The 17,486-nt window shown below is 44.1% G+C and overlaps 1 protein-coding gene across 1 annotated transcript in view; it reads right to left on the reverse strand.

Annotated features, from left to right (window-relative positions):
* pld3 (phospholipase D family member 3) overlaps window positions 1-15,779 on the reverse strand; it is a 36,998-nt gene extending 21,219 nt beyond the window's left edge. Inside the window, exons 1-8 of the mRNA XM_008113815.3 lie at window positions 15,493-15,779; window positions 7,612-7,651; window positions 7,036-7,101; window positions 6,333-6,499; window positions 5,713-5,896; window positions 3,124-3,244; window positions 1,948-2,075; window positions 1,110-1,310 (exon numbers count right to left, since the gene is read on the reverse strand). Coding sequence (XP_008112022.1) covers window positions 1,110-1,310; window positions 1,948-2,075; window positions 3,124-3,244; window positions 5,713-5,896; window positions 6,333-6,499; window positions 7,036-7,101; window positions 7,612-7,651; window positions 15,493-15,746 — 1,161 coding nt within the window. The 5' untranslated portion in view covers window positions 15,747-15,779. The remainder of the gene's footprint in view (window positions 1-1,109; window positions 1,311-1,947; window positions 2,076-3,123; window positions 3,245-5,712; window positions 5,897-6,332; window positions 6,500-7,035; window positions 7,102-7,611; window positions 7,652-15,492) is intronic.
* Between the last annotated feature and the right edge of the window lie 1,707 nt (window positions 15,780-17,486).

A 17,486-nucleotide genomic window follows, 5' to 3' on the forward strand; every position in this document is an offset into this window, starting at 1 on the left:
TCTAAACCTGATCAGGTGATGGCAAAGAAGCGATGGTGAGCTCCTCCACACTGCCACCTTCCTTCCATCCCTGGCAGAAAACCAAGTCAAGTGTGTGCCCCACTCTGTGGGTAGGGCCAGATACTAATTGGGACAGTCCCATGGTTGCCATGGCAGCCATGAAGTCCTGAGCCGCACCGGAGGGAGTGGCCTCGGCATGGACATTGAAGTCCCCCAGCACAATGAGCCGTTGGGACTCCAAAGCCAGGCCCGAGACCACCCCGGCTAGCTCAGGCAGGGAGGCTGTAGTGCAGCGGGGTGGTCGGTACACTAGCAGAATCCCTAAACTGTCCCGGCTCCCTACCCTCAGATGAGCACTCAAACAAGGTAGACTGCAGGATGGGGCACCTGGTCAGGGGGATGGACTCCTTATAGACCACTGCAACCCCTCCTCCCCTCCCTCCAGATCTTGGTTGGTGCTGCACGGTATATCCTGGTGGACAAAGCTGGGTGAGGTTAGCTCCCCCAGCCTCGTCCAACCAGGTCTCCGTTATGCACACCAGGTCTGCCCGCTCATCCAGGATGAGGTCCTGGATGTTTACAGCTTTACCGTTGACAGACCTGGCGTTCAGCAGCACCACCTTCAGATCGGAGGAGGGTCCGCCAACCTGGGCACCCAACTTTACTATGTCAGGAGGCCGTTTTAGATCTACAAGCACTCTATTTCTCACCCTAGGCCAAATTAAATTATGCCTCCCTTTCCCATATCTCCCCCTCCCCTGGATAACTTCGATGGGGGCCCCCAGCTGCTAAATGCACACCCTCTCCCTACATGGTCTTCATGTATCTCAGGAACCCAGGTGTGCAGACATCCCAAAAAACAAAAGCCTCACTCTGGAAGGGGTTCATCCCAGTTCAGGAGTTCATGGCAAACCTGATCATTGCCCAGGGACAGTCTGGGTTGAATTTACTGTTGTGCACAGCATCAAACAGCAGGGCTGCAAACTATTCTTTAGATGGCGATGTCTCCTCTGATAACATTTGTTTGCCAAGAATTCCACAAGTTAGGCTGGCACCAGCTTTAAATAAACAAAGTGCCCAGCTGTATCATACATGCACCAAGTACTCACCGAGAAAAACACCCCGGCATCCGTGCCATTCAACTGGAGAGCCAAGGGAGTCTCCTTGTTGTACGTTGTGGAGTAGTTGGTTGGCCAGGGTGAAGGGATGGTGGCGTTGGGCAAGCCCAGGGCCCAGTATGCTTCAAACATCTTCCCTAAGTCCTGGGCCAGGCAGCTGCAATTGTACACAGCCACTCCCACCTCCTTCACCTGCCACCAGAAGAGAAGGGTATTATTCAGGTGGTTTCCTTCTAGGTTAGAGGAAGGAATGGTGCAGCTCTCTGGATGTTTCTGCATTACAGTTCCCCTAAGACTATTCTGGCTACATATGATAGCCGCTAGAAGATAGTTCTCTTCAAAACATCTGGATGACCATAGTTGTCTATCTGGGTTCTAAGCAGAATGGGGCCAAGCCATTTTGCCATTGGGGAAACATCCATTCATAATCCAAGAGACGTGCCCAAAATCTCTGTCATGCTCAAGAGGATGACAAAGAGTGACACGCCTCTTCATCGCTTAGCACACCTGAAGAATTACACAGTTACACCACCCAGCTTTCTTGAGGGAGAAAATTCCTTGATAGCTAACACGATCCCTCGCCAAATGCCCCATTTTGCTGACATATGTCTCGTCCCAGCTGAGAAGGATATGCACAGAGAAGAGCATCTTTGGGAGTCTTAAAACTTATCTATCAATGCACAGCTGTGTTGTCAGTGACCTTAGAAATGCTCCTGGCCCATCCCCACTGTTTAGGATTATAATCTGAACACTCATTTTCTCTGCTAAGCTAAAGCATGGGGCAACTCTCATGTTTGACCTTGTGAGTTCCTCAGGAAGGCTGCCTTACCTGTGTGAGGGCACGCCAGTCCATGTTGGCGCTTCCAATGTAAAGGTGTGTCTGGTCCACAATCCAGAATTTGGTGTGTAGAATTCCTGAGGTGAGCCTAGGGAGGTTGACCCTGCGGATCTGAGCACCTGGAGAGATTGGGAAGCAGACTCTTTAGTTTTTGTCTCAGTTCACTGTTGATGTTGCGCATCTTCAAGTCATTTCTGACTTATGGTGAGCCTAAATGACAATATCATGAGTTATTTTGCCCTACAATGCCCAGAAATCCCAGCCAGTTTACCAGCTGTTAGGATTTCTGGGAGTTGAAGGCCAAAACACCTGGAGACCCACAGGTTGAGAACCACTGTCTTAGGGTTTGGCTGGCAATTGTGATGTGAGGAACTTGACGCAGAACTAGGAAGAAATTACCCGCATGTACTCAAGTCTAATGCCCCATCAAATCTAATGCACACCTCAATTTTCAAAACCCTGAAACCAAAAAGTATTGGCTGCTGAATGTAATGCACAATGGCATTCTTTGTAATTTAGGCCAAAAAAGTTGTGCACTACTGTAGCTGTCTGCTTAGAATTCCTTTTTTAAAAACAAAAGTGTTAGAGCACCAAAGCTTTCAGCAAATGGAAAAGAAAACCTTGGGATGTATCTATGCTGAAGGATGAATCCACTGTAACTGCCCTGGATCAATACTATGGGGTCATAGTTTGGGATCATGGCGCTGTCAAAGAATGCTGATTCCTCATTAATCTCAGGATTACATAGCTTTGAGCTATGACAATTAAATAAGAGGTGATATACCTCAAATAGGAGCTCCAGGTGCAGCTCCTGAAGCAGCTTCCCTTTTGCACTAAGATTACCATATTATGAAAATCTAATGTGCATTCTAATTTTGGGAAGGTAATTTAGCCAAAAAAAGCTGAGCATTAGATTCGAGTAAATACAGTACTCTCTCTGATTGCACCTAGCCAATATCTGGACAAAGCCTTGCAATCTAATCCTCTTTTTTGCCCCTTTCTCTTAGACCTTCCTCATCCTCACTTGACAATAAAGACCCTTTATTTGTAGGCTCCAGATTCTGAATAATTTGGATTGCCCAGTTCTACACTTTTCTTTGGCATCATCATTCTCTGTTCATTGTCTTCAGCTCTCAGGCCTTATTGTGGCTGCCTGGATTTACTCACCGCTTTCCTCCAGCTTCTGGAGATCACTGCAGGGCATATGGGCAGAAGGGGGATTGACTGCAATCCGCAAGGAGACCCCTCGGTTGGGCAGTTTCAGCAGCTCTGCAAGAACTTCTTCCCCCTGTTTGCAAAGCAAGCATCGCGTAAGACTGCTGCTGCACAAAGTCAACAAAGGTCCCTTCTTGTTCTATTTCTCCTCCAGCACTTCTGTGTCTGAGCGTAAAGTTCAGTGGACCTATTCCCAGTTGAAATTGCTTATATCCTTTGGAGTTCTGAGTGATCCAGCTGAATGTGTATATTATTGCTACCCCCTTCCCACTTCAAAAAGAGCTCTTCAGAACTGTGCACTACCTCTACCCAAATATAAATGATGAAGGGGAAGGACTACTCTCAACCAAATCCAAGCAAAGCGCCATTAACACAACTTTTTGTATCACTCATTTTCAACCGTTGATATTTCTATTTGACTGTTCCAGTTGAAACCAGGCACCCTTTCCCCGACACAAGCTGCCTTCAGCAGTTTTCCAGGATATAAGGTAATAAACATATTTAAATAGGTGTTGTATCCCAGCCAGAGGCTGGCCACAGCCACGTTCAAGATGATGACATTGAAGGGGATTTTGGTTTCCAAGATGGAACAGAAGAGGATTCTGGTTTGGGGATTTTGCAGCAGTCTGAGCCTCCTGTTAGAGACATGCAGTTTCACTTTGAGCAAGATGACCTGCTGGCCCCAGAAGAGTCAGATAACGGTCAAGCTGACATTCTTCCTTTGGGAGTTTTTGAGGAGGATTCGACAGTTGAGAGAAATAATGAGGAGGTAACTGGAGAACTAACAAATAATGACGGAGCCGGGGCAACTGAAGACCAGGTGCGAGATAACAGTGACCCTGAGCTGTCCAGGCAAGACCGTTTGTCTTGGCGGGGCTCTGAGCTCCGCAGAAGTGATCGTTTGGCGCGCAAAAGACAGCTTTTGAAAGAATCAAGCTGTGGCAAAAGAAACGCCTTCTTGGGTTGCTATTAAAAGAAGCCTGTGCAGACCATGCCCTTTGTCAGAGCAATTCATCGCTTCATCCTTGTGCATGTTTCCCTTGCCAACGTCTTGGAGTCTAGGGCCTTGTTTTGTGCTTTCTAAGGACTACACTTTGCCTCTGGGATTACTTTGCATTCTTGGACCCTGTTTCTTGCTTCCTACGGATTAATACCTGGTTTGGTGGATTACTTATATTTTGGACCTTGTGTTTTGGATCCTGTGGACTAAGACTTTGTGCTCTGAACTTCATGCTTCAGATTCTATGGATTAAGACCCTGTGCTTTGGATTTCATGGACTAAGTCTGTGCCTTATGGATTATTGCTGTTACTTTGCCTTTTGAACCAATGGACCTTGCCTTTTGAACTGATGGACATTTATGCATTATTGATTCCCTTCTACCTTTGGACACTTTCTTTATAACTTTGAATTATCTTTTGATTGTTTGCTTCATCTATATACTACTTTGCTTTAATAAAGACTTTAAAAGACTATTTGTATGTTGACTGGGTATCCTAGCAAGGTGAACTTAGCCTGAGGTGCGACAATAGGAATGTTTAGACCCCTCTCTCATGCAACTACTTACAATAAGGCAATTCATAATAATTAAGATCATCATTTCAGAATATACCCATCTTTTAACTCTGTCGTGCATTCAGAAGTGATATATAATCATGTTTATGTTTTTCAATGGCCAAAATGCATTTGTAAGCTTAAATAACCTAGATTCCACATTTCAACCATTTCACTTTCTGACAATGTTCTGATCCCTAACCTGTCAGATAAGTAGGGGCTTTCTATAGTTTCTTTCCGGTGGTAGTTTTTAAAATTCAGAATATATTCATCAAAATACAAGACAGTGAGACAGAGGAGATAGAAGCGTACTTTTCAGATAAGATACTACCTCAGTTTTTGGTATTCTTACATGCCTTCAAGTTAACTTTGACTCATGACAACCCTGCCATAGAGTTTTCTTGGTAAAATTTACTCAGAGGTTTGTTACTGCCTTTCTTTCAGGATGAAAAAGTGTGATTTGCCCAGGGTCACTCTGGGAAAAAAACCAAGAAACTACTAGATGATAATTTGCTGAAAGATTAATTTCCATCTGTTAAGCTTTCTCTCCCTTGTAAAACAACAACCTGCCAAATAGTCTCCTCACTTTAGCTGCCTTCAAAAAATACTCTGATCTCTCAAAGGATCAGAGTTTGAGAGTAAAGTTCCCTGACTGATGGCGTTTCACATGAAAATGTGGAAAACCAAATCTGTTCCACTGCTGGGGAATCTGTTGAAAGTTAGTGCTGCTCAAACCTCTGTAACCAAAACCCTCAACAAAAGGATGTTCCACTTTCCCTGAAAGAGACCTTTCAAGGCACTCAAGGCTGAATGGGCCAGTCAATTAGACGCTTGTTTGCAGTGCTGGAGTGTGTGTGTATGTGAGTTATCAAGTCTAATTGGACCCAAAGCTTAGCAAACATCAGCAATTTAAACAAAAACACACTCCGATCTCTGCACCATGTTCCACAGAATTTAATTCCTTGAGAAAAAAAATCTGCCTGTTCACCTGGTTGGAGGAGGGATCGTGGGTATGAGTGTCCTCATCCGACAAGGTCCAATAGAAGGAGGCAATATCCACGGTGCTCCTTGCATCTCCCAAAACATTCATCCAGGCCTCGAAAATAGAAGGGTTGATGGTACTGTTGTCATCGTAGATCAGCCCTTCAGGGATACTTTCCACCAGCGTGACACTGAGGAGAGAAAGACGTACATCTAAAGCAAGCACGGGGAAACTTCAACCCTCCACATGTTTTGAACTCCCATCAGTTCAAAACACCTGGAGTGCCGAAGTTTGCCCATGCCTGCTCTAAACTGAAAACTTAGGAGCGTGGAGTGGACTTGCTGGGCCAGGATACTAGCAGCCGGCAAGCATCACCTGACCTCCCAGCCCCTGAAAGATACCCCGTTAGTTGCCCTGTTCCATTTAGCCAGCCTCATGGTCTCAACAGGATGTGACATTGTTAGTTTTCTGGCACAGTGCCATGTTAGCTGATGGGTCCTGCGAGTCTAGGCCAAAAACATTTCCAAGCTTACAGACCTACCCAATAGCCCAAATGAGACTTGGGATGTACAGCCTTACCAAAGAAAGCCAGAAAGAACTGTGTCTTTAGAAGGAAGGGCACTCACCTGCATGGGTCGCTGCATGTGTTGTCTAGGGATGGGGTGGCCACCACAGTCTCTACAGAAGCTGTACTATAGAAGGGAAAGAGGAACATCCGGACCAAAAGGGCTGCCACCAGCACTGTAGATAAGATCGCCGTTACCAAGATGTAGTGGGAGTCCCGTGGGAGGAGCTGAAAGAAGAGGAGAAAAGGCTGGCTTGTGATCTGGTTCCTAAACCCACAGAATTTGGTACCATGGCCCACTAGTTGCTCCCATGTTATCGTGCAGGCAAGCCAATTCAAGTTTTCACTATTCTGAATGGAGCTGTCTAGGGTGCTAAACCTATTGAGGAATACATTCAGTACTTTGGAGAACATTTTTAAACCCTGGGGTGAAAACTTGGGAGTGTTTTTGTTCTTCTTCCACTGACATGGGAATCACCAACTACCACTGGCATAAATTTAATAGAAATGTCATAGCATGGCACTGTGAAGGTGGCAACTTGAAGCCAAATGATAAAATCCTTCCAGCTCCCCAGACTAAAGAGTCTGGAGGCTTAGTCTTAATTTTAAAAAAGTAGTGGTTACCACCGGTAAGAGACTATAGAAAGCCCCTACTTATCTGACAGGTTAGGGATCAGAACACTGTCAGAAAGTGACATAAACAGGGACATAAGTTTTTAAACGCTCACGGGAAAGAGAAGGAAAGCTGAAAAGGGAGAACCCACCTTGTGTTGAGCCGGTCTGGGCTGCTCAGTCAATTGAGGCTCTTCGGAGCTGTGCAGCGTCTTCAGCTATAAGAAAGGAATAAGGGAATCAAGGAATCAGGAAATCTACTCAGCAGGAAAGGCAAATGTTTCCTTCACTGCCCAGTTTGCACAACTGAAGATGGCAAATTCCCATAATGCTACCATCTGAGGAGTCCAGCAAGCCAGCAATACACTGAAGAATAATTGAAGGATACCCCACCACAGACCACTCACACCCTGAATTGATTTTTAGGTCTTCAATGTCCTCATGAGATACCCAATTTTGTAGGTGTTAGTCATTTATGGGCTGTTTCAGACTCAGAAAGGCCCTTCTTTACAACAGGAGATGACAGAAGTCTTTGGCGGAAAGTCCTGGGGATTGCAAAATGGCTTATGGACACATGTAGTCTGGGGACTACACTTTCCCCAGTCCTGTTTTAGTACGACTTCTATAGTGGCTGTGTTTCAACTTTATCACTATTGCCAAATCCATTTGGATATTTGTACATGTAAACATGGGACTTTAACCCACCCAATTTGTGCAACTGAGTTTACCTGCTGGTACACGACGTGAGGCTTCATTTTCTCCAGGGAGCTGTGACACAACAGGAAGAGAAAAAGTGTGACAGTAAATTACGGATTACGTCATTGATATAGGATAACAACAGCAAGAATATTGTTTGCTCAGACTAAGAAACTGATGGAAACACCAGCAGCCGAAGAGCCAAGGTTTGCTGCTGCTATTAATGAGAAGGAGGCTGGGAAACAGTGGACTTGCTGGCTGCTGGAGGAGGAGGGGGGCATGAAACAATGAAAATGAACCTATCTGAATCAAGATCTCAGCCACTGAATTTTATGCATACTTCACTGTGTCAATCTCTAACAGTGATTCCCAACCTTTGGTCCTCCAGGTGTTTTGGACTTCAGCTTCCGCAATTCCTAACAGATGGTAAGATGGCTGAGATTTCTGGGAGTTGAAGTCTAAAGCACCTGGAGGACCAAAGGTTAGGAACCACTGTTAGAGATTGTCACAGTGAAGGTCCCCAAGAACTAAAATATGGTCCTCACTGTTACTACTACGGATAAGAACACAGCCCAACCAAAACAAAAAAAATCTTGGTGTCTTTGTTTTTAGGCCTGTTCCTGGGATTATTTGGGGTGGTGATTCAGAAAATTAAACTGGATAGACCACATCAGCTCTAGATAATTAAATATGGTTTTCTGTGAACAAGCAGATGGCGACTACTGGATGCCATGTTCTGTATCAGACGCTAGAGCTCATGTGGTATATCCAATGCAATTTTCTGAATCAGCATCCCAAATAACCAAACCAAAACTAAAGTTGACCAAAAACTGATTCGTAACCCTTTTGGTACTAATGTTGGAGAGTGGTCCCTGGTCAAAGTGGTCCCTGGTCAAAAAAAGTTGGGAACCACTGATTTATATTATCAAGAAATCTCAGCTCTTGCCCTGGGGCAACCATTCAAAGGAGCTACCTCCAAGACAATAGGTCAGTATTACATTGGGGTCATTGTATTGTAGCAAAAACAAGGAGTCCCATCTGGGCCAAGCATGGCAGCAAGTGGCAAAGAGATAGCCCAAGAGCTGAAAAAGAAGCAGGCAAGCAAGGAAGTGCTGACAAAGGATGGCTTTGATTCCTAAAGTTATTAGGGAAGCAAGTTCCCCCAACTGCGGTGTCAGCTACTGGGCAAAACTTCCTCCTTTCCTGATCCGGCTTCTTCAATCACATGACTCTCTCACATGCCTGAAATTTCCCTTCTCTTCCCCTCAATTTTGAAACCCAACATTTTCAGAATCCTATTTCCAGACCAGGCAGGAGGCTTTGGGATTCCCACCCTATTCATGCTGAGAAGCCCCAAAAGAGGGGAAAATAACTTCATTTGATTGTACCGATAAAGAAGAGAACGTGGAGGCAGTAACAGAATATGCAGAGATACACTCTTCTTTTTGTCATTGTTATGGGGCTCCAATTTTTCAGTGCTCCCTTTTGGGATTCTTCTCTTTTTGCTCATGGTTCACTTTGCACTTCAAACTCAAACTGACAAACATAGTATTTACTCAAATCTAATGCTCACCATTTTTGGTTAAATTATCTTCCCAAAATCAGGGTGCATACTAGATTTTTTTTTTTTTTTTGGTATCAGGAACAACTTGAGAAACTGCAAGTCACTTCTGGTGTGAAAGAATTGGCTGTCTGCAAGGACGTTGCCCAGGGGACGCCCAGATGTTTTACCATCCTGTGGAAGGCTTCTCTCATGTCTCCACATAGGAAGCTGGAGCTGAAAGACAAGAGTTCACTCCACTCCCCAGATTTGAACCACCAACCTTTTGGTCAACGGTCCTGCCTGCACAAGCGTAACCCATTTCGCCACTGGGGGCTCAATTCATATACTATGGCAATCTTAGTGCCAGATTCATGTAATATGGTAATCTTAGTGCTGAGCCAAAGCAAAAGAGGAAGCTACTTCAGGAGCACCTGGAGCTTCTATTTGAGGGACAGCATCTCTAATTTAATTGCCATGGCTCAATGTAATGCTGGGAGTTGTAGTTTGGTGAGGCATCAGCATCTTTGGCAGCCCTCGTGATCCCAAATGACAGCTCTCTTGACCCCATAGCATTGAGCCATTGAGTGGATTCATTCTACAGCATGGATGCACCTCATGGTTTTCTTTTCCATTGCTGAAAACTTTGGTTCTCTTAACACTCTGTTTTGTTTTTTTTTTTAAAAAAAGGAATTATAAGCATGCAGATACTGTAGTACACACCTTTTTTTGGGCCAAATTACAGAGTGCACGTTTTGCCACTGTACATTATATTCTCCAGCAAATACTCTTTTTGGTTTCAGGGTTTGGAAAACTGAAGTGTGCATTAGATCCAATGGTGTGTTAAACTCAAGTAAATATGGGTATGTTTGCTATATTGCAGAGGATTCGTATTCATTTTTGCAAGCTTGTTGCATTCTGTTTTATATGGGCTTCATCTCATTAGTTCCCTGGAAGTAATGGAGAAACCGTCTTTAAAAAGTGGGAAACAATCCTTGGAGTGCAACTTTGGCAGTGCCAGAGCTGCCCTTTGTGCCACAGTGACTCTTAATGAGGTCTATTGCCAAGGAGAAAACTGGGGCAAATTAATCCAGACCTACACAAAGGAAACTCCCTTCCCTATTTAGCTCCTATTCAGAACCATATCCTGCCCCCCCCAACCTCACTTTTAGAGGAAAACAGCAAGGTCATAAATATCTCATCTCCCCAGATTCAGTAAGTTCATTGGCCTGGCAACTTCATATTATTACAGCTCTATGGATCCACTTTAACTACCTCCTATGGGAGCCTGAGATTTGCAGTGTCACAAGGAATGTTTAAAATCCCCAACCGGAGAACTTGAGTGTCTCACCCATCTACAAAACCCTAAGATTTTACAAGATGTTGCTGTGGCAGTTAAACTGGAATTGCACTGCTACAATTGTGTGGTGCAGACAGTCCACTCTTTGCACAATCTTAGTTTGAACGCATGAATCAATTCTGCAGAAGTCAAGACATCTGAGTTTGTGCCAAATGCATCCACTCTCTCATGGCACCACATATCTGAGCATTTGGTGCCCAAATGTAGCATGTAAGGCCAATGTATAAAATCAAGTCTAGTCTTGCTAAGTAAAATGCATAATTTATATTCAGTTGGAAAAATTCAATTGCAAAACTAGGCTACTGTTTTAATGTAAAGCAGGAGTGAATTACACTTCCCACCATACTGAACATTGGCTCAGTTACTTAGGACTACTGATACTTACAGTCCAGCGATAACTGGGATGCTGCAGATTTTTGCTTCACTTACAGATAGGGAAGGAAATAATATTTTTAAAATGGTGAGTAAATGTGTTTCCCGAATGTTGGGAAATCACACTAAGAATAAATCTGAGATGACAAAAATCTCTGCAATTGCAGATTTATTCTGTATCAAATTTGCACATTTTTATTTGTGGGGGATAATGTCTTCTGCACAGAAAGTAGTGCTGTTGCTTACACCACTGTGAATTTTGCAGGGAATAAATCCTGAAGCGTGAATCGTCTTTAGAAACGGCACCGTTTCCGAGGACTTTCTCACGATAGGATGAAAATTGCTAAAATTACTCATTGCTACCTTTGAGAATGAAAATAGCTTAACATTATATCCCTATGTAGGATTACACCTAAGAATTCACACATATAAGCTCACGAGACAAAAGAGCCAGCCTGGGAAATCCAAAGAGCCTAGGCACATGATGCCAGCTCACCAGTTTTCTTACTTAGCACCAACTTTGGTGTGTTTGTCTGAGTGCCTTTTTATCATGGCAAAAGCTACTTGAGAACATATTGCAAGTCGTTTCTGGTGTGAGAAAATTGGCCATCTACAGAGATGTTGCCCAGGGGACACCGTGATGTGTTAGCTGTGAGGCATCTCTCATGTCCCTGCAAGCTAGAACTGACAGATGGGAGCTCACCCTGTCTCGTGGGTTCGAACCGGCAACCTTCAGGTCAGCAATCCAACCTTCAGGTCAGCAGTTCAGCCAGCACAAGGGTTTTCTGAGTGCCTTGTAGACACCTAATGATTTATGGAGACCCTATAACTTCATAGAGTTCTATTATTATTATTATTATTATTATTATTATTATTATTATTATTATTATTATTGGATCATAAGAGTAATAATAATAATAATAATAACTTTATTTTTATATCCCGCCCCATCTCCCCGGAGGGACTCAGAGCGGCTTACATGGGGCCATGCCCAACAACAATACAATAATAGCAATAATACAATAAAACAAGATCAGCAATAAAACAATGTTGCATCAATAAAAACATAACATCGATAAACAGTTATAAAAGTCAGCGCACGGCATAAAATGGTTAAAAAACAGGGCTAAAAACACGGAGCTGGGCCCAGGGGAAAACTTCAGCGTGGTAGAGGTAGTTTCTCAATTTAAAATCAGTAAAGTGCGTAATAATCGTGGCCAGGCAACCTATTATCACATGAGCAGGAAAATCAACCCTATAATAATTAACCCTCAAAGGCTTTTTGGAAGAGCCAGGTCTTAAGGCTCTTCCGGAAGGAGAGGAGGGTAGGGGCCTGCCTGATCTCCCTAGGGAGGGAGTTCCAAAGCCGGGGGGCCACGACGGAGAAGTCCCTCTCTCTCGTCCCCACCAGCCGCGACTGCGAAGGTGGTGGAAGCGAGAGGAGGGCCTCCCCCGACGAGCAGAGAGAACGTGCAGGTTCATAGGGGGAAATGCGGTCTCTAAGGTAGGTGGGTCCCAAACCGTTTAGGGCTTTGTAGGTGATAACCTGCACCTTGAATTGGGCCCGGAAAATAAATGGTAGCCAGTTGAGCTCCTTAAATAGAGGCGCTGAACACGCCCTGTAAGTTGCTCCGGTTAGAAGCCTGGCTACCCAACGTTGGACTAATTGTAGTCTTCAAAGGCAGCCCCACGTAGAGCGCAGTGCAATAATCCAGTCTAGAGGTAACTAAGGCATGGACCACCGTAGTCAGATCAGACTTCTCAAGGTAATTGTGCATAGGCCCTCCCGGCCACAGCCGACACCTCAGCCTCAAGAGTCAGCTCCGAATCCAGGAGGACCCCCAAGCTGCGGACCTGCGCCTTCAGGGGGAGTGCGACCCCGTCAAGCACAGGTTGCCACCCAATACCTATAACATATCCACATTTCCTCACAAGAATGTTTAGAAAACAACATAAGTGACGTAGACACATATATTTCCATATATACTTTCCCCTTTTCATTGTCTCCTATTGTCAACACAATATTGTCATTAATATATTTATTTTTCCTACCCATAATGTAGTCTTGGAGCATGTAATCTGCTAAATATTGATACCATTTTTGTGTATTCCATTTTTTATATTCTTTCCATCCCAGGGCGACCGTAGCTTGTGCCACAGCTAGTATATATTTTATCATTTTGACAATCTTTATTACTGCTTTTCCCTTCCAGTTTCAGGATTTTAAAAAAGTTTTTAACACTATTTTTTGCCCTAATTTTACCTTCATTTCACCCTTTATTTTCCTGTAGACTTCTAGTACTTTGGCACAATCCCACCACATATGGATAAATGTTCCGGATACAAACTTTGATGTCAGGTCCTAGAAATGCACTCTGTCACCCAGGAGGCGTGAGATCTTTCCTTCCTTGTTGCTCATGCAGTTTGCAAATGGACAATAATGCACATTTATAAGCCATACCTGCGAAGCACCTGTCAACGTCCCTGAAGTGTGTTCCTAAACAAAGACAGCTTTACACTTTGTATTGCGCTTTTTAAACTTGACGAAAGTGTGAGATTGTTAGCCACCTTGAGAAAGGCAGATTATAAATAAAGATAATAACAATAATAATAATAATAATAATATCCCAAAATGTGGCTTCCAAGAATAGCCCTTGTGCCCCTACCTAGCCAGGCCCGTTTTGTGCCAAAGGAAACAGAAAACCAAGATCTGTCGTAGTTACAAAAAGAGAAGCTCTTCTGCCACCATGACACTGATCTGCATAATCAGTAGGGAGCAGGCAAGGAGCATCCACACCCAACCCAGCTTGTTTTGATGAGCAGAAGTCACTGAGTCAGCAAGGAACAGGCTGGGTGACTCCTTCTCACAGCCAAGAGCAAGGCTAGAAGCTCTCCAGTTGGCACTCCAACAAAGAAGAGGACAACTACCACTTTTCAAGGCTGTCGGGGGAGGCCACAGTTTCTAGCATTCGCCTCTACTGTGACCTCTTGGGTTCCTGGCAGCCACTTCAGTAAGGAAGAGAGGTCCATCTGTCTATGGAGGGATGAGATCTGCTCCTTACACCTGCCCTCTGGTGTCCTGGCCACGTTTGTATGGACCCACCTCACTCACTACGGTTTCTTCTGACCATCCAAGATTTCATCATCATCATCATCATCATCATCATCATCATCATCATCATCATCATTATATGCACAAGATGAGTACACAACAAACAAGATCACTATGCTGGATTTTGTATTAGATCACACGTCAGACACTTCCCAAGTGTCTAGGACTATGTGATGTATCAGCGAATAATGCATACAGATCCGAGTTGGGTGGCCTTTTGCAGCTGACAGATGGTAATGTTGTCAGTGCTGATTGTTTTCAAGTGCAGGCCAAGGTCTTTAGGCACTGCACCCAGTGTCCCAATCACCACTGGGACCACCTTTACTGACTTGTGACAGAGTCTTTGCAGTTCGATCTTTAAATCTTCGTATTATTATTATTATTATTAATATTTATCGATACCCTGCTTGCAGTCTCCTGCAAGCGGCTTAACATAAAACCATCAGTATACAATATAAAATATACAAATATGCAAACATTAAACCAAGATTTAAAAAAATAGTATTTTTGAAAAATCTCAGGAAAAAAACATTAAAACATATTCAAAGTATTTTTCCCCATGACAGTCCTATCTGGAGATGTGGCCACCAAGCATCAAAGCCTAGGACCTCCTGCAAACAAAGCCCTCAATTACCGTATTACTTTTAAAAAAATTTGTTTTTTAAAATTGAATTGTATAAGTAGAGTAGGGGCCGCGGTGGCGCAGTGGATTAACCTGCTGAGCCACGGAACTTGCTGACTGAAAGGTCGGCAGTTTGAATCCACCGAGCGGGGTGAGCTTCCACCGTTAGCCCCAGCTTCTGCCTACCTAACAGTTCGAAAACATGCAAATGTGAGTAGATCAATAGGTACTGCTCCAGTGGGAAGGTAATGGCGCTCCATGCAGTCAAATGGAGATGAGCACACACACCCCCAGTGTCAGACTTAATGTCAAGGGGAAACCTTTACCTTTACTATAAGTAGAGTATGGCTTGTTGCCATTATATTACAGAAGTATTGAAGAAAACAAATACTTAAGTGGCTGAGGGGGGAAAGGAAAGGGCCTGACGCTGTTAGGAATTGTGGGAGTTGTAGTCCAAAACACCTGGATGGCCCAAGTTTGCCCATTCTTGGTATAGTATAGCATAGTATAAGGAAATAGTGAGGAAAAAAGATACCTCCCTTAAACCTTTTGTTGCCAGGAAGACAAAGAAACTGCTTTGGGAATAGAGATCATCCAGAGTCCCTTTGCCTCTCCTAGGGTGCATCTACACTACAGAATTAGCCCAGTTTCACCCCACTTGAACTGCCATGGCTCAAAGCGATGGAATCTTTGGATCTGTACCTTAGTGAGTCACCAGTATTCACTAAACCTTGCAAAATTACCACTCCCCTGATTCCCTGGCAGTTCAAGTGGGGCCAAACTGGGTTAATTCTACAGTGTAGATGCACCTCCTCTCTTCCGCAACAAAGGAGGGCGAGGAGAGGATTAACAGGGCTAGTATTAAAGGGTTGGAGGCTGCCCCACTTCTCAAAGCAACAATCCTTACTTGTGAGACCCACAGACGACCAGCTTCCTTGTTTCTTTCCCTCGATCTGCAGTTTTCAAGGTTTCCCAGCCACTGAAACAGCCAGGTCGAGCTGGGGAGGTTAGCCACGCCCCCCCGCCTTGGCCACGCCCCCTGGCAGGAGTCATTAAAGTGCGGTCTGGGACTGTACCATTCTTTTCCTGAGAAAGGGGAGGAACGGAAATAATAGGCTCTGATTCACCATACCGGTAGCAGAGCACTTGACGAACCAACATGGAGAAACATATTATTTGAGATCACAGAAATGCTGGACCACTCAACAACCACCATGTCAGACTAGACAGAGAAGCTACTGAAATCCACAAGCACGTGGACAATTTCAACAGAAAGGAGAAAACCATGAAAAGGATCAAAATCTGTGTACCAGTATTTTTTTTTAAAAAAACTCTAAAATCAGGGCAGTAAATAAAAAGCAACACTAAAAAACCTGGGGAATTCTAGACAGGAAACAATCAGGCCCAGCTAACACCTCTCAAGAATGGATTCCGCAGGCAGGAAGCAGCCAGGCTTTGAATCTGCAAGGCCATTCAATGCTAATCAAGGTGATCAATTGCAGCATTCACACTTGTATCAAACAGACAAGAGTTCTTCTCCCGCCCTGGACATTCCACAGATACATAAACCCTACTTGCCTAGTTTCCAACAGACCTCACAACCTCAGAGGATGCCTGCCATAGATATAGGCAAAATGTCAAGAGAAAATGCTTCTGGAACATGGCCATACAGCCCAGAAAACTCACAGCAATCCAATCAATTTTGTGTTGCACCTCCCTTTTCTTTTTTTGTCTGGAAGTAATGCAGTTTGGAACTTCATTATATAGTCAGTGTAGTAGAGTCATATAATGCAATATAGCTGAACTGCACTGTTTGAAACTGTTCAGTGAAGTTTATGGCCTTGTACATAGGAGTGCGCTCTCTCGCTCTCTCTCTCTCTCAGTGTATTTACACTACGGAATTAATGCGGTTTGACACCACTTAAATTGCCATGGCTCAATGCTATTGCTATGCAATCCTGGGATTTGCAATTTGTAAGACACCCCCACTCTTTGGCAGCGAAGGCTAAGGCTAAGACCTTGTGAAACTACAGCTCCCATGAATCCATAGCATTGAGCCATGGCAACTAAAGTGGTATCAAATTTCATTAATTCAACAGTGTAGATGCAGACTCGCATTCTTTTTTTCTTCTTCCCTTAACCATCTGTTGCATTAAGATTGCTTGGATGTTTAGTGTTTGCCAGGTTTTCGAAATGACCCCCATTTCGGGCAGTCTAAATTCACAACTGCAGGATTGACAGGCAGTAGCTATTAGGCAAGTTGCATTGAATTGATTTCAGTCCACAACCTTCAGGTTATTATCAAACACGGCTACCCCTAGAAGGGGTCTGTGTGGTGAGAGCAGTTCGCCAATGGAACCGAATGCCCAAAGAAGAAATAAATCACTGTCTCCAAATGTCTTTAAAAAAACAGAATGGAGAGCTCCTTTCTGAAGTCCCTTCTACACTGCCATATAAAATCCAGATTATGTGCTCAAAGCACTGGATTATATGGCAGTGTAGACTCATATAATTCAGTTCAAAGCAGATAATGTGGATGATCTGATTTGATAATCTGGATTATACAACAGTGTAGAAGGGGCTTGAGGCAGCACTTGATGAATGTCCTGCATTGAGCAGGAGACTCTTTAAGGCTGGATCTACACTGCCCTATATCCCAGGATCTGATCCCAGATTATCTGGCAGTGTAGACTCATATAAAAAGGTAAAGGTTTCCCCTGACGTTAACTGCAGTCATGTCTGACTCTGGGGGTTGGTGCTCATCTCCATTTCTAAGCTGAAGAGCCGCCGTTGTCCATAGACACCTCCAAAGTCATGTGGCCGGTATGACTGCATGGAGCGCCGTTACCTTCCCGCCGGAGCGGTACCTATTGATCTACTTACATTGGCATGTTTTTGAAC

This window comes from Anolis carolinensis, unplaced genomic scaffold (genome assembly GCF_035594765.1).
Source record: "Anolis carolinensis isolate JA03-04 unplaced genomic scaffold, rAnoCar3.1.pri scaffold_10, whole genome shotgun sequence".
Classification (NCBI taxonomy): Eukaryota; Metazoa; Chordata; class Lepidosauria; order Squamata; family Dactyloidae; genus Anolis; species Anolis carolinensis.